Consider the following 17,541-nt stretch of genomic DNA (forward strand, 5'->3'; position numbering starts at 1 on the left):
TTATGTGTGTGTGTTTGTGTTGTTGTTACAGTCATTTAATTTGTGTACTTACTACCTATGACTTGATGAAATAAAAATAAGGAAAATAAAAAAATTCACGAAAAAACAAAAAAAAATATGTTCAAGGAATTTTGTTTAGATTCAACCACATTTCAAGGGCTAATTTTGCAAATACAATAAATAGACTGATAATTTACTGATTGATTTATTTTGAAAAACACACCACTATCTGAAGAGAAGTGGCCAGGACAACACCACCAACAACAGAGAGCCTGATCAAAATGTTTGCTGTCGAAACCATTGTCTTCACATAAACAGCGCAAACTCAATTGTCTTTAAAAGGCCTTTATGTGGCTTCACTTGTCCCACTGGACAAGTTGTTTTTATCCTCACCGGTCACCTGGTTCCTGTGACAGCCTCAATGCAAAACAACAATCTGGGTCAATGGTCCAGGAATGCCCCTCCGTGGCTCTGGTATGTGTGGTATGACTAATACAGGACAGTAGCAGCAGGTAGGGTCACATAGCGCAGGCCGGGATGATTGACGGACAGGTGGCAGAGACCAGGGATTCCCCACTACTGAGTGATGCTCATTCCCGTTGAACTGCTTTGGCACTATATAATAATAACATTCTCATCATTTTTTTAACACATCACGCGTTTGTTTTAAATGACAGAGTCTGTTGTTTTCCATGAAATCGCACATTTTCTGTTTGCAGTGGCCACGGGTCTTATGAACTCGCTCCCTATGCTACTGTATGGACATCCTTTTTATTTTGTAGTTAAAGTTTAGAAAGTCCTGGAGCTATTGAACACAGCGCTCTGAGCACTCTGTTTACAGTCTCCTGCTAAAACAGAGGTAAAGTTACAATTGTCATAGCTACATGTTTGGAAATAAAGGAGATGCTGGGAACTTTTCAAAGACACATCACACTATTTAAAGTCGGGTTATTATTGCTTGTCATCTGCAGGTCAAAGTGACAGCAAGCACCGCTGTTAGTGCCGGCGATTGGAAAAAAATAAAAGAGTCCGTAAGCCGCATTCCAGGAATAGCAGCATTAGCTTATAAAGAGTCATAATAGCTGAATCGCCGCTGGTCCAGATGCGGATGGGGGAGGGGCTGTGGAGAGGGCTGGCGGAGGCAGAGCAGAAGGAAACAGGTGCTGGTTGCTAAATGTGCTTTCAGTGAGTGGAGGAATGACAGCTATGTACTGGCCGCTGTGATTACTGGCACATTACCCAGAGCAGAGCTGACGGAAAAGAGCGAGCAGTGCTTCTGCAGCTACTCTGGCTTTCATGAATGGAGCATTTTTTTTGTTTTTTTTTTACAGAGTCAGGGAGAGAATTTTGACAACAGACAGGAATTAAAAGGAAAAATATATGACATTAAAAAAATGACTGTTGTGTGTGTTTATTTCCAACCCAATCGACTCCAATGGCTCCGAGCGCTGTGTGAGATTTAAGGCTCATTGTTTTCATGGTTGAAGTGGACGGTGGCATCCTGCATCTCGGCTGATGGTTGGCTTTTATTCATTTGGGGGATTAGCAAAAATGACAACAATCCATCTCTAAAAAAAAAACAAAAAACAAACGGGGAAGTGAGACATTGCCGCGCATCCTGGCCCTCTGTGTGCGGGCAGGCGGAGGAATGTGGCTGGCGTGTGTGCGGCCTGGATGTTCTTGCTGTACGTTGTAAACAGGCGTAAATGTTGATGTCTTCCCGCAGCGTGCAGTAAGTGTGTATTGAATTTTGCTTTAACTGTCGGCCGCGAGCTGGTGGAGCCGCAACACGTCTCCCAGGTCCACGGGGCGGGGGGGCTAATACCGGATTCTCTCTCTGTCTTGCCAGATGGGACGAGACGTGTAAACACCGTCGCTGTTGACAATATCTTCTGTTGCCCCGAGTTCTAATTAAACATCCTGAAGCAATGAAAGTGAATTAACGGCCTTGTGCAGTCCCCGCCGAGCATTGCGGTGAGCGGCTCCGTGTCTGTTTGCACACGAGTGTTTGACCTGAGAACTGTTCCTGAGGTCATCAATACGATGAATCCCATTTCAGACCTCAGGAATTTCAAAAAGGCATTCGGTTTTTGCAGAGTAATATAAGGAAAACCTTCTTCTTTTCCTTCATTAATGTCCCTTTAACTCCCATGTGAGTGAGTGTGCAGCTTGTTCCATCAACAACGATCTTCGTTGCTGCTCCGCGTATCACCGTTTTGCCCGGCGCCCCACATTTCACGTATCTCGGTACGGTCTCAATTTAAATCCAAATGAAATTGGATCTAAATTAAATTAGAAAAACCTCTTGGGCATGAACGTCTCAACGTCTTACCCTCCATTAGTGCTATCTGACAAACAGAAGGAAAGTGACTTAAATCTGCTGAGGCCTTTCTTCCCTCACTGTGGGTGTTCCAGGTGCTTCAGTGCAGGTATCTCTTTAAACAAGGAGGCAAAACCGTCAAAAACCAGCGTTGTGTGACACTCTCGGTGTGCTTCATTAGGTCATCCTGTAACACAAGCAGTCGCCAAAGCTAAGCTGTGTACTAATAACCCTAATGCCCCTCACGCTCACACGTGGAGGGCAAATGAGCTGTAGTTACTCAGTGAGTTGTGGGCTTGAGGTCGGTGCAAGGATGCAAGATGATGCAACGGGGAAGGAAAGAACTGCATATAGACATTGTTCTCGCTTGATTCTTCAAGTTTTCTCTCCGAGCTGGTGTGGCGTTGCAGATTCCCAGACTGAGCATCTGCTCAATTACTCCGGAATGTGCGGCTTGGATGTGTTATGAGTCGGCTTTTCTCTTTTTTCCTTCCTCCTTCCCACCCTTTTTATTCCAAGTGATTCTGCGACGTTTGAGTCCACTCATGGGACCTGAACTTCCAGTCCGTCCTGGGTCGGGTGAAGATTCACTGTTTGCCAGAGCGCTCTTGGCGTGAATAACCAGCAAAAACATTTCTATTGCACAAAAAAATAAGACATGTGAAATTCCTTTCAAGCTGCTGTCCTCCTGCACTGCCCTGCGGAGGAGAAACAGCCTTTTCTTAGCATACATCAACACTGACGGTCAGAATGGGAATTCTGCCAGCCACATCAGCTCATAAATGGCCAATATATTGCAAAAAAAAACAATCACTAATCAGCATTTGGTAAGCTACCCTGAAAAGGCCTTGAAGGTAACAGATGTTCATTTATACATCCAACATTAAAAAACAAAAAAACAAGTTAGACCATCTTTGCTTGTACATAAATGGCTTCAGGGAGTGTTTGTAGCACTCACTCTTTGGGAGAAGAGTTGTTGACTACACTGGGGCTCCAGGGCAACAAAACTGTAAATTCTTTAAATAAAAAAAAGGCTATTACAAGTGTATCCTCTCATTTAGTGAACGTAATGTCATTTCCTGCTACAAGAGGAGGGAAAAGATGTTTGTCACAATAGAGGCAATTATAACGATGAGCAGAAGAAGGTCACAGACCCCAGATTGGCTTTGGCTCCGTCTCTCATTTTACGTCTGCTGAGAATAAAAATATGTTTTTGCTTCCTCTCTCTCTGTGCGTGCGTGCGTGTGTGTGCGTGCATGCGTGCGTGCGTGTGTGTGTGTGTGTGTGTGTGTGTGTGTGTGTGTGTTAAAGGGAAATAGATATATCTTTAATAGGAAAGAACAAACAAATTGGAAGGACGTCATTCAGCCCTTGGCTGCACTAAAAGGCCTCTGCTGCTCCGCTGGATCTCTGTTCTTTTGGGTGCTAAGTTTCATCTGAACCAGCAAAGATGTATTTTAGATTTTAGGCAACATGTATATTACTAATTATGGACAAACTTCACTGTTCAGTGGAGAAATGTTTTTCAGTGGAGAAATATTACTTTGCCATTTTGCTTTCTGTTTATCATCAAAGGTGTGATACTGCCAGCACAGATGAACAATTTGTGTGAACCAACCCTGACTTCCCTGAACTGTTAGGATGCAAGGACCCCCTAAAACAACCATGCAAAAAGTTTATATATCAGCACTGTTTATTCAGGGTCTAATAAAACATTTACACACTGTTGAATTAGTACAACAATGACATTAATTATTCCTTTAAAGATTCTAAGAATTCAGCAGAACAGAGTTGCCACTTGAATTTTTCATGAAACATTTCCTCAACCTCCGACCTGCACCAGATGTTTAATAATCAACGTTAATTTGCTTTCATAACAGTTTTCAGCGTCGCCGTGCTGAACCTCAGAGTCCTTCTTCCTGCAGTGGAAGTGCCTGTGGTGAGTCTCCAAGGCTGCCAGTGGGACGCCTGCTTAGCATATAAGTACGCAACATGCTGATGCACTAGCTACATGCTAATGCTAATGAGGGGCTCTGGAGGAGCTAAGGCGGGAACCTGCTTTGCTAGAAAAATGGCATCAGCTTCCCCTGTTTGTTTGTTTTTTTTTTTTTGCTCTTCATCCAGGGCTGTTGCCGCCTCCTTCTGTGACCTTTTACTGTCTTGTATATGAAACATAATCAAAGGTCACATACAGGAGAATGTTGATAAAAGGTATTTTAGAAACACATTTTTTTTTATTGTATTAGTACTGGATTTAGAATGTTATAATCGCTCAACTGCACCAAAACATGATGTTGAAAGTCCCATGTTTTACCCATCTTCAGATATTTATTTAAAAATCACGGGCCAAGTCAAACATGCCAAAGATTTGACAAAAGTCAAATCTTCGGCATGTTTGGAAAAAAACTTTGGGGGTGTTGCCACTGACCTGTGTGAAGTATGAGTGAGGTAGCTGTGCCCTACTCATTTTCCAATAATGCGAGTTTTAGGTCTTTTTTTTCTGAAAAGTGGAGTAAGCAAAAGATTGACAGGGAGAATGTCTCTCATTTTTGTAAAGTCCACTGAGAGGCAAGAGAGACAAAACAGTATTTCAAAACAGTGAAGGAGTGAATTTTGTGTAATAATCGCATGAACAACCTTTTTTTTTTTTAAGATTGTGTCTGTGCTTCTTTATCGGACCACATCTTTAGCATATAAAAATAGGATAATATGAATACAAGTCTTATCAGTCCTATCTCTCCAGATGCTCCTCTCTGACACACTCCCTGTTCGCTAAAACACAATCCGCTGAAAATGTGTTTGGCGAGGACGAGCTTTCAGCTCCACCGATGAGTGGAGGGACGTGGGAGACGAGGCTGGAATGTCAGTGGGCTGCTACCGCTGGTCGCACCACCTGGTCACACCACTCACACATGGTACAGACACACACACGCACGCGCGTAGACATACATACGGCTATTCTTGCACAGGCTCCCAGTCAGCTGTTGACTAAATCAAAACGGAGGCGACCACGACCTCCAGTTCGCAACATGTGCGTCCATTCAGAGCCTCGGTTTCAGCACGGACGTCCATAAGTTTTGCTGCAAACGTGTGGCGCGTGACTTATTGACACACTTCCTGTCCAGACAGGAAATGCATTCCTTTGCTGCGCCTTTCGAAGTCTGCATGCCACGTTGTGATGTAAAGTGTTTGTGTGGGGAGAGACAACAGGCGGCTGAAGGTATCTTTTAATAACTGTCTGTGGAATGCAGCCCACTTCCCTCTGTACGGCCTCGGCCCCATGTTGCTGTTTGTTCAAGGAGTGATACGCTCGGCAGTGACACACATTCTAGACTAGTGGGCAACATGCCTGGTTCAGGTGGATTAATGAGGTATGAGACTTGACAAGCGGCCACTCATTAAATATTGTTTTTGTTGTAAAGGAGATGCGACAGCTCACAGTTTTACGGTCCCAGTCGTTCATATCTATCTGTGTCACAGTCATCGTCTAAATAATGCCCCGCACCATGTTGCATTATTTCCACATGAAAAAGTCAGACTGGGGAAAAATACCAGGAGACCAGATTTAAATAAGGGACACTTTTTTGTTCTTTAAATTGGAAGTGTGAGCCAACCCAGAATCAGAAGACTCTGCTTTGGTGTATTTTGGTAGAAAATGTTTTTTTGAAAACAAAACAAAACAAAAAATTTGCTACATTTATCAATTTATTACTTGAACATCCAGTAATGAAAAGTACATAAATCAACCCTCTGAAAAAGGTAAAATAGTCATAATGGGCACACATTTTGGCAGAGGGCATTCAGCGAAGCTGCACACACACACACACACACACGCACGCACATACGCACACGACCTGCACAAAAACGAAATAAACGCACTAACGGCGACAGGCACACATTCACTGTACACAAACAAACTGTGGATCAAAATGAAGCTCTTGAAACAGAACCACTTGGTCTCACATTGCATGACAAAGGAACTTTGTTTCAGACAGAAAAGAAGAAGACGCCTCCCTTCCATAAAGCTAGTAGTAGTCGACACACTTCATTCACCTTCATCCCGACACTCTCGCTTAAATCCATGAAGTGGTGCGGACAGTGCAAAGGTCATTGTCTGGAGTCCAGTAAAGCCTTCCATCTTCAAAGTACAGTGCTGGTGTTGCAGCCACACACTGCTAAAGCTACAGAATGTTTTTTTGTTTTTTTTAATGTGGATTGATAGTCCATCTTCGTCTCCAGAGCATCAGTTAGAACCAAACTGATGTCTTTGCTTTGGTCTGGTGATCAAGAGCTGCAGGGCAGACACAAATGAAGATGGAGTTTTAATTTGTTCTTGTGCAGTTAAAACACACCAGAAGCTAAACTCTTGGAAGTTCATGTGCTCACTGAGTTACTTCGCTTCTATCTACCTGTGTCATACACCTCCATAGAACCCTGGAGGGGCGATGGGCTCCAGGCAACGGAGGTAGCCGTGACGCTGCTGGTGTCTGCCTCCGACTTCACCCCCTCGCTGAGCGGAGAGCTTCCCGCGCTGGCAGTCTGCTGGGTTTGGTTCCTGACGGTGGGCAGCAGCAGGGGACTGAACCTGTGGTCCAACGCTGCGGTGCTGTGGGCGGGATACGAGTGGAGCATGGGGTGGTGGTGGTGGGGATGGTGGGGGTGGCGGGTGTGGATGTGAGGGTGGTAGACGTTGGGGTAGCCGCTGGAGTTCTGCGGGTTCAGCCCGTAGGTCCAGGTGTCGGGGATGGTCCCCGGAGGCGGCAGGTTGCCCTGAGAGAGCACGTGGTCGGCCCAGAGAGCTCCGTCCGGATGGTTGAAGGAAACAGGGCTGGAGGTGAAGTCTGGGTGGACCGGGACGGGCCCGAGGCAGGACGCGGCCTGGGGCGAATAGGAGCTGCTCCACGCTGAGCTGCTCTGAACATCAGAGAGCGACGGGCCATCTGAAACAAGCAGGTCACATCAGACTTTTTAGACACACCATGACAACAATGAAAATAATTTGTATTTTTCGGAAATTAGAGCGAAAAAAAAAGAAAAAAAACTACAAAATACAAAGATGTCAGTTTACGATCATTTATGTTCAACTCCTCGACTCACCTTTCCACAAGCCGGCGTTAGCCGAGGCCGACGGCTGGGTCACTTTCAATGTTTTGGTCCCGCTGCCGAAGGTGCTGGACTGACTGAGAGCCCTGGAGAAGTGCTCGTCCACAACGTCGCTGATGTCCCCGTGGAAATAAGTGAAGAGAACGCAGCGGGAGCCCAGGTACTCTGTCTCTGCTGGCTGAGGGCCGTCCTTCAGCTCCGGGTCGGACGTCGACCTCCGGCCTGACTGGGATGCAAGACCTTGTCGGAGGGCCTGATCCCTGGGCAGCATCCCTCTTCCCACTGCTTGCTGCTGCTGCTGCTGCTGCTGCTCAATACACTCCTGCATCTTACTGTAAACACTCAGTCGTCTCTGAAGGAAGGAAAAGACAGAACTTCATTGTATGATTGTATGATTGAATCATGTAGATTTTCCGGTAAAATGAATTAAACCAAGGCGCGTTGTTATTTTTTATCAATCATCCTTTAACGATTTGACCAACACTTAAGATAAAAACGCATTTCTCCACCAATCAAAATCATACAGTGGCTTTTTTTGTGGTGGTGTGAAAATGCTCCTCTTTTTTCCCAGGCTGCATTCCAACTTTGTGTGAGGCTCAATGTGCCTCATCCACATTCCTGAGTGAGTGACTAGCTGGCTGTCATTACATCACAGTTTGACCACACGATTAATAGTTCTGTGTCATCACGCATGACCTGCCGTGAATGACGAGCCCCGGAGTGGAATTTGATCATTGAAAACGCAAAAAGTAAAAGTTGAGAGCTGCTTGTATTGGCGCACAATAAGAGAGGGAGGAAAAACAACGTTTGGGAAAGTTGGACCAGAAAGGAAAAAAAAGTTGTATTTCAAAATAAAGTCTTAATTTTGACAGCTTATATCGACGGAGAAACAAAGTGCAAAACTTTTCCACCACACTTTTACTTGTTCTATCATTTAAAAAGTCAGACCATTCTAAAAGTCAAAACCAGAAAAACACGCGTCTCTTTTCAAAATAAAATAGAAATGAAGAAGGCGCGTGACGCAGATCTCACCTGTTGTTGTTGCTGCTGCTGCTGCTGCTGCTGCTGCTGCTGCTGATGGTGCTGCTGCTGCTGCTGCTGGTGGTGGTTGTAGTAGGTCGCCTTGTACGCGGCTGCCGGGAGGTAGTGCGCTCCATAGCTCTGATGGTACATCACATCCAGGCAACTCATAGCGCCGGGACAGAGTGCGGGGCTCGTGCTGGCCGACAGTTCGGAGTATTGGGGAAGCGCGCACGACACGGCCACTCCCGAGGCTTCAGACGGGCTCTTCCCTCTCAGCCGCCGGTGCCTCCATATATGCCCAAAGGCGCACAATGGCCATGTCGCCCAGTTTGCATGCGCACAATGCGCCTCCCGCTGCGCGTTTCGCCGGCACCAGCAGGGGCCACGAAATGGTTCAAGACGATATGTGACAAACTGTATCCTACAGAGGAAGAGGGGGGTTAGAGGAAGAGGAGGAGGAGAATAAGAAGAAGAAAAAAGAGTTTTGTTTGCCAAGTTTTGGGTTTTTTTCGGAGCGCTTCTGATTGGAGGAGGATTCCTTTCCTACCGTCTCACTCTTTCGTTTTTGGAGAGCGGTTATATTTAGAAGAGGGCTGGGGCCGTTTACGCACGCCCACCGGGGAAGGGCCTGCGTGCGACGGAGCCGCGGAGCTGTGCACGGCACCAGCACCGGCCGCGAGGGTGTTGGTGCAAGCGTATTCACTCATTCATAAAAGTGTTCTCGACGCACGTCTGCTGCTGCAGATGCATTGTGGGACATGTTTAAAAGCGCAAACAGAACCCTGTAGGGCACCTTGGATTTTGGGGGGAGGACAAAGGTTACAAAATGTTACTCTGGGCCGAGCCGAGCCATTATTAATAGTTCAGACTGACCATTGAACACGAACTGGGATGACCTTGGGAAATGGGACCAGGAGTCTGACACAAAGAAATGTTAATATTATTAATTTGATGATACGATTGTGGATAATTATTTTTTTGCTGGCAGCAGAAGCTCCAATGTCCTAGATGACCAATTCTGCTACAGGTGAGTCAGTCAAAACTAAACTTGCTACACTACATGAATGTGTTCTCAAAAGTGTTGTCAGAGATGAACAAAAAATAGTTTTTTAATTTACAACATTTTACTGCGATTGATCATGATTATTACACCAAAAGTCAAAACTAATTCAGAGTGCCAACATAGGAAATATACTGATTTTGCCCTGGATTTGCCGTTATGGAGCACTGTGTGGGACCAGATAGCTGGTAGCTGACCTGCGGGCCTGAAATGAGGGCCATCGACGGACAGCTAATTGTTGCCATATGCACTCCATTAAAGCACAGCGACACAGTGACAGTGTCTGCAGTCTACAGTCCGACAGTGATGTAGTCATTTTCGTCAACTCCTCTGGCAATTGCATCACGCAGACCTGATAATGACTTTTTCTTCATACTACTCTAATTGGAAAGCAGGCTAAACGCATGAGGCAGTAAATGATGTGTGACATTACACAGACATGGAGAAAAAAGGTGTCTTTTCTCCATTCAGCCATGTTCCTGCCTCACAATGAGAGCTGATGTGCAGTAATCCTGGAATCACCGACCTGCTGGGCTGCTTTGTGCTGTTTGCTGCCACCTATTGGTGAGGCAGCCGACGTGACACTCCTTCCAAATTCATCCAGAAGACTTGTTCCTCACTTGTTTAGATCCGTACAGCACATATGAGTCAGACCATGAGTCCAATTATAAACTTTTGTTAAAAGGAAGAAAAAAAAAGTATCCATCATTGAGCTGGGCAGATGAAATGAGAGATGGGCAGAGGGAGAACATTGGCCGTTTGAGTCAACAGTCCTCCCACGCTGAATGGGAAATGGAAATGCTCTAAAGGGCATCGTGTACCCCCCTCAAACTCAAAGGTAATTGTCCTGAAGCAAAGAAAAGGAACTAATCTGCTGGGCTGGTGGATGCAGCAGAAACCTGAGGACTCTCAGTGCCTTGATTGAAACTAGCAAACACAGGTTCACATCCTCCCGCCCACCGTTTTCTATAGAAAATAAATTGAAAACTTATTTTTATATTTTGATTTGAGAATGCTGTTGTATGAGTAGCAACAATGCCTTAGAAAACTAATTAGTGACTTTGGAAATAAATAATAAATGCTAGAGAAAACTGCACTCGGTCTCATTTTGTCATTATTGCAGCCAATCAAAAAAAAAGGCTTCACATTATATAGCATAGTCACATTGTAACAGCAATGTAAACCATACAGCATACAAAGTTTTCAAAAAAAAAAAAAAAAAGGGAGCAGAACCCTTTTCAACCAGGGTCCACATTCATTCTGTGTTTATATATGGCTCCCTGCGCCAACACACCTGTGTCAACATATCAGGTCATCAGTCACCATTGAAAACAGGTGTGAGAGCACAGAGGCATCCAGTCGTAACACAGCAGATTATGTTTAACCATTTATTAAAATCATGTTCTGGGGTGGTGGGGCAAAATGTGACTGCGTAGTTTGCGTGTTAATGTTCAATCTGCAATTTAAACTGTCTTTACCCTCGTATAAGCCTGCAGGTAGGTTAAACTCTCCCGAGGCCTGGATGTTGGCTTCGCTCCACACTCCCCGTGACCGTCAACTCCTGCCAGCAGGGTTTTTTTCAGCTCTGTATCACTGTGACAAGACGTGCTGGGGAGCAACGCCCCGCTCCATGTTTGCATCATGAGCAGAAAACTGGTTTGAGGACTTCGGGGCAGATGTTCTCGCCTGACAGCCTCAAGCTGCTCAGCATCTTCTCATGCATGTGTCTGTCTGTCTGTCCGGCCTGCACGGCTGACGGCCAATGTGCACTGTTTGCACAGTGTTCATGTTATCAGTTTTAGCATTAAAGCAAAATTGAAGCAGTTCAAGGAGTAAAAACAACCCGTGCGTAATTGTGGAATCTAAAGACAGTTTTGTGATCACTTACCAAAGAGCAGGTTTAAAATTAAAGTCCCAGTGATTGTCGCATCCCATAGGATGGAAAGGAAGGAAATTCCTCCTCCGCATTTGACCCATCATTCCCTGAGGGAGCCGTGTGCAGCAGCAGTGAATCAGTGGATGGTCGAACACCCCAAGTCCAACCCTGAATACTGAGTGCCAAGCAGGGAGGCATCGCCGCGGGTACCATTTTTATAGTCGGGGATCGAACCCACAACCTCTCAGTCTCAGGGCAGACACTCTGCCCGCCCACCGAGCTGCACGAAAAGCTGAGGAAGACAAATGAAAATCTGTCCTTTCATCTGAAGTATGAAACCAGAATCAGTAAAATGGTCAGTAAAGAGCAGCCAAACCAGCTGGCGACATTTGAAAAACTGATAAAAGTGGAGAAGGACTTTAAAAAGGGGGAAGTGACAACAAAGTTGAGAAACAGCGAAGAGGATGTTAATCATATTCATTCTCATAAATCATTCAAATTCCTGCTGCCACCTGCTCGTCTTGACCTGACAGGCAGCTCGCTATGACAACAGACAAGCAGACAAAGGGATTGATGGCAAAAGAGTGCAGAGAACGCAGAGTTAGCTCCCCGCCCCCTTGCTTTTTTTTTTTTTTTTTTACTGTAGTGAGTGTTGGAACTTTCTTTGGAAGTGGGGCAGTGGGGCACTCTCAGCGCTGCCTAAAGACAGCACAGCAAGTATCCAAACATACAGATTAATAGTGGTGTCATATGCACACACCCCGACACACGCTCTCTCACTCTCTCTCTCTCACACACACACACACACACGATATCACGCACACTTGATAGCGCATGTTTCAAAAGACACAGACAGAAGACACACACACATGAGTTCCCCGACGCAGACGCTGGACCTCAGGGCTTTTATCACCAAACATCTGGAGCAGCCTGTGCCTCAGCCACTCTGCTCCTTAATGAGGCGCCCAGATGATTATTAGTGGATGTTTGGGGAGGGTGGGGGAGGAGGAGAGAGGGGGAGAGAAATTTCAGCGGAGTTGGGGAATTGTCTGCACTTCTGGCTGCTGCAGAAGCCTCAGAAGAATGGAGGCCACCTCCAGGATTTGAGATCTAAAGGAATCAAAGGACTCGCAAACACCTTACTGAGGAACCTTGAGAAGCTTTTGGCCGCGCTTTCAGAGAGTCACTGTAATTGTCTCATTGGGAGAAGAAATCACATGGGAAACAGTTAAAGTTTGAAGATAGCTGGATTTCTTTTTCAGGTCTGAGTTGTTGCTTGTTATCCGATTTCTGGCATTTTCATAGTAATAACGGATTGAAGAGCACGGAAGAGGCAAAGGGGAAAGAAATCTAGTTGTGGTCACTGTGTAAATCCAGCAGAAGGCAGTTTTGACCGTGCAAGGTAAATAAATGTCTTTTGTTGAATGAAACAAACCGACACAAACCTCCTGCAGCCTGACGGTGCGATCTGTGATGAAGCAGGTGTGAAACGATGCTGAAGTGCTGATAATGTCTCACATTAGTCAGGTTGCAGCATCATGAGTTTTTATGCATTTAACACATCTGCCCAGGGGAGAGTCTGGGGGAGCGCTCACCTGCCACAGCTGGTTCTCCGACGACCTGATGAGGGTCAGGATTAGAAACGTGCAAGGTCTTTCTTCTTCATGCAGACAGTGTCCAGGTTTCCTTACATCTTGGTGCTCACAATCCTGTACAAGAAGACATGTAGAGGAGCTGCCAAACTGCTTGAAATCAAACAGAAATACCATTTAACAAGTTCATGTTGAGTCCTGAAGCTTGCAGGTCTCATCACCTCTGACAGCCTCCAAACGTGCTGCATTAATCCAGTAGTTCAAATTTGTGTGTGGAGGGATTTGTTGCTTTTGTTCACATCATTGTAACAATTCTTAAAAAAATGCTCTTCTATGCGTAGACAAGATTAAAGAAGTGTCATGCTGTTAATTTCAATTAGAAACGGGCCTCAAAAGTCTCTCATAAAGCCAAATAGATATGGAGAGAAATGAAAGCCATCAAGGCTCCTGAATACCTGCCTGGATATTCAGAGGAATTTGTCCACTCTGTGCTGGGATGGGGGAGGAGTGAATACACAACAGCCTAATTAAAGAGTCATTAGTGCATCCTCGAGTCTATGGTGTGATGCAATACAAGCAATTTTTGAATCATCATTAATTATTAAGTGACAATAAAAATGAGCCTCGTACACAATATAAATGGAAGTAATTCAACCATCCCAAACATGAAACAACATACAGAATCCTTTGCACCGTAACACCAGTTCACTTCTTAACGTGCAAAATGACAGTCATTTGTAGGTGTAAGTGAGTTTCCACGGGGGAACCAAATGGGGTAAAAGTATTTAAAAGTGTTTTTTTCCCCCCGCCAGACAAAAGCAGAATGCCGGCGCCTTTTCATTATCTTCCCAATCTCACACTTTCAGCTTTAATTGTCTGCTGCTGTGCACTTCCCAAATGGAAATGAGCATTTTAATTGCAGAGACAAGACTGCGCAGGGGTGCGTCCTCGCCGGCGATCGCGCTTGAGACGCCGTCCGTCCGCCGGCTCGGCGGTCTCGGGAATGCGTTTCCCTCGCAGTCGCCACGCTGACCTCGCTGAAAGAGCAGATAATTACTGGGCCCGTCCTTCGGTTTCCAGCCCATTTTCCGCCAGTGTCAAGATAAAGGGGACTGGCCCCGGCTGCCCGGCAGGAGTTAATGAGATGATGGAGGCTCAAAGAGCGGCTGGTGTTGATGGAGGGGGTAGAGGCGGCTGTGGTGAGGGTCAGAGCAGTTTTTCAAAAAGGTGGACACGGATTAAATGTCCAATAAAGTGGCGAGGAAAAAAAAGGAACCAATTGGAGACAAAATAAATTTGGAGGACATTTGGGTTCACACTTCTGACACGTGTGAAATTAATGCACAAATTCCTCGTGCGCGCCTATCGCCTTTATTATTCCCCCCCGAGTGAGAAAGTTTGATGTCCGCTTTTGCTGCGCACATGTGGGGGAACGGAGATAATTTCCACATTATCTCTGACTGCAACAGCAGCGCAGGCTTAATGGCGTGTTTTCCTGTCACGTTTTCACGCGTTGGGCCAATTTATGAGTAAAAATGGAAAGATTTCAAGTTTTCTTCCAGGTATTGCGCCAAAGAATAATGAAAAGTATGCGCAGTGTGTTCTTTCACAAAAACATCGAGAAGCTTGCTTGCTTTAAAACATGCACATCTTTATTCTCAAAAGAAGCTGAACCCTTATAATACTTAACAAACTCTTTAAAAACCTTTCAATTGCAACCCAAGAAACGTGTCATGGCACAAAATGTTTCTATGAATTGGGCCAAAACAACAGGCTTCAGAAACATTTTAACGTGTGAGTCTAATTTTTTTTTTTTTGGTTGTCTTTTTTTGTATTTTGTATGTGTAAATGCTATACCTCCATACTCTATATAGTAATGATGGAAACATGTCTACATCAATCATCTGAAGCTTCCCACTTTCTGCCCTCACACAACTTTTCCAAACCTGCTCTCACGTGGGCCGAGTGAAGGACTCGTCCTCCGTTGCCCTTCCAGCTGTAATGACTCTAATTCCCTCGTGCTGGCGGTGATTCTGCGTTGCGTCCCCCTGCTGGGAACCAGAGCCACGCTTCCTCTGGCCCCGGCCTGGCTCCGGGGCAGAGGAGGACCACGGAGTGAGGTGTGTGTGTGTGGGGGGGGGGGGGGGGGGAGACAGAGTGTTCTGCATGCGTGGTCCTGGTGGGATCTCCCCTCAGACAGATTGTCCCGCCTCAGGCAAAAGGACCTGTGGACATAAAAAAAAAGGAACAGTGTGTGTCTGTGTGTGTGTGTCTGTGTGTGTGTGCGGGTACAACTGACAACCAAAATTGTCACGTGGAGTCAAACAATAGGACCTCGCAGTCTGACTTTACTCTGAAAACATGTTTGTGCATCTAACTGCACACCTGCATATAAATGCTGAATCCACTTCCTGCTTCCTGTGTGGAGGTTACATGCGCTTCTCTGGGGGGAGAAGTCGGGGGAGGGCGGTTTGCGAGCAGCAGTGATGATGAGCAAACACTATGGGGGAGAATAATCTCTTATTACCCACAATTCCCTGATGCTGTGCTGCGCTGGTGAGCGCGACTTGATTCGTCCCACGGGCAGAGAGGAGTGGAGACACTCGCTCGATTTATTAGACCATCCCAAAGTCCCGGCCCCCTCCTCCTCCTCCTCCTCCTCCCCCCCCTCCCCTTCCTCCCCCCTGCTGCCGCTGCAGTCCCGTCTTCCTGCTTCCCACCATCCCATCCCTCCATCTCCTCAGCTGCCTGCAGCTTTCCATATGTCCCAAATTCTTTGCCCCGCTTTTACAAATACATTTAGTAACTGATCAAAAAGGCCAAACTGAGTGCATCTCCAGCAAATGTTTTTTACCTTGAGTTAAAAAATTCTGTGAGTGGAAGTGTGTGGAAGTGTGTCTCTTTTGTCGGGCATCTGACTCTTCAGGCAAATTAAATATGTGTTTGAATTAAGATTTTTTTGTGTGTGTGTGTGTGATCTCAGACCCTGTAACTACAATGATTAACATCTCCTTCAGGCTTTATCTGCTCGGCTGACTTTGGTTCTCCTCTCTCGTACGCCCTGTGAACGCACCCCCGTCTCCTCTCTTCCTTTAGGCCCCCCGGTGCTTCTCTCTTTCTCTCTCTCTCTCTCTCTCTCTCCATCTGCGTAGTGGCCCAGTATCCATCCATCAGAGAGAGGAAGTGCTGCCGCTATCCCGAGCCTCCCATCAAAAACCCTCATCTCGCACCGCGTGCACACACAAGCATATTTCAGCCTACACTTGCTTGTCAGAGACTCAGACGCAGGTTGCAACATATTCATATGTTTTGCTGTTTTATGATTTGGGATTTACACTCAGGGAATGAGATTTGCATTCTAAGAGGGTGCAGGGAGGCCTTGTTGATATTCTAGTGGAAATGAAAAAAAGACAAGTTTGCGATTTGGGGAATATACAAGAGATGTATTTTTTCTTTAATGTGTGACGGACCTTTGAAAACAAACTAGGATATTTTCATGGAATTTTTTCTTCTTAAAATTGTTGGACATGCACAAACAGCTCAAGAAATAAAATATTTCAAGAGAAAGACGTCAACTAACTTTTTTTTTAAAAAAAAAGTGAAATATAAAGGCAAAGGAAAGGAGTCCCCGCTGCCAGTCTGCCAGTGTCCCCCTGTGGTCGCTCTGCGGAGAAGAATGGAAAGAGCAGTTAGGAGGAAAAACTCCACGGTCATCAGAAGAGAGGATTTGTGCGATCTTGTCGGATGATACCTTAAAGCTGAAAAGCTCGATGTGCTTTATGGCTCCGACTCCCACTGATTGTGAAGAGATCTCATTTCACACATGAACGTCTCCTTTTTTCCACCCAGTGTGTGTGTGTGTGTGTGTGTGTGTGTCCATCTCTGCAGTTAGTGCCTTAACATTACAAGTCTGCTACCCCGGGGCGAGATTAGAAAAGAGATGAGAATGAGGAGAGAATAAAGGGGAGGAAGTAGCCAGCAAAGCAACAAAAATGAAATATAGACAACATGTTTCTTGACATTATGTCTATTTGTTGTTTTACTTCCCTGTCATCCACGTCGGCCAAACACTTCTGAAACATTTTTCCCCGCGCCTTCAAGAGTTGCGACTGCTGTGTATCATTAGCGGGGACTTACTCATCAATAACACATGGTTAATCAAATTCTAATGGGTGCTATCAGTCAAAAGCCAGATATGTTCAAAATTGATTTTTAAGCATTTATTTGCATTTCATATTTTTTCTGTAGCTGCAGAGCGGTCAGGCTGGGTACCAGCAGCCCCTCTGGGTGCTTGGGACTAGATTTATCACCGCTGGGGCCTCACTGATGATGAGGCCGTTTAACACAGGTCCCAGTTGCCCACCACTGATTAGCGCCAAACATCTTCCCTAATAACCTTAACAAGAACAACGCCTCAGGACCAACGGCTCATGCAAAAGAGGTGCGTGCACATGCCCGCCCGCCCGCCCGCCCGCCCGCACACACACACACACACACACACACACACACACACACACACACACACGGGTGAAAACCCCATCTGTGGAGATAGAGAGAAGAGCTGAGG

At 45.8% G+C, this 17,541-nt stretch overlaps 1 protein-coding gene across 1 annotated transcript; it reads right to left on the reverse strand.

The window, feature by feature from the left end:
* Positions 1-6,007: 6,007 nt before the first annotated feature.
* On the reverse strand, positions 6,008-9,032 carry vgll3 (vestigial-like family member 3). Its single transcript, XM_076040288.1, has 4 exons — positions 8,456-9,032; positions 7,418-7,775; positions 6,730-7,260; positions 6,008-6,611 (listed from the first exon to the last, which is right to left on the reverse strand). The coding sequence occupies exons 1-4, from the start codon at positions 8,612-8,614 to the stop codon at positions 6,568-6,570; spliced, it is 1,092 nt and encodes a 363-aa protein (XP_075896403.1). The 5' UTR covers positions 8,615-9,032; the 3' UTR covers positions 6,008-6,567.
* Between the last annotated feature and the right edge of the window lie 8,509 nt (positions 9,033-17,541).

Source organism: Nelusetta ayraudi, unplaced genomic scaffold, assembly GCF_046127955.1.
Source record: "Nelusetta ayraudi isolate G7.1 ecotype Tasmania unplaced genomic scaffold, CSIRO-AGI_Nayr_v1 ptg000060l, whole genome shotgun sequence".
In the NCBI taxonomy this organism is placed as follows: domain Eukaryota; kingdom Metazoa; phylum Chordata; class Actinopteri; order Tetraodontiformes; family Monacanthidae; genus Nelusetta; species Nelusetta ayraudi.

What these genes read in the sequence shown, in the direction of transcription:
- vgll3 (XM_076040288.1), bottom strand. Translation starts at nt 8,614, where the DNA reads ATGAGTTGCCTGGATGTGATGTACCATCAGAGCTATGGAGCGCACTAC. An exon ending in AGCAGCAGCAACAACAACAG is followed by an intron (nt 7,776 to 8,455) that starts GTGAGATCTGCG and finishes TCCTTCCTTCAG; the next exon opens with AGACGACTGAGTGTTTACAG. An exon ending in TATGGAGGTGTATGACACAG is followed by an intron (nt 6,612 to 6,729) that starts GTAGATAGAAGC and finishes TCTGCCCTGCAG; the next exon opens with CTCTTGATCACCAGACCAAA.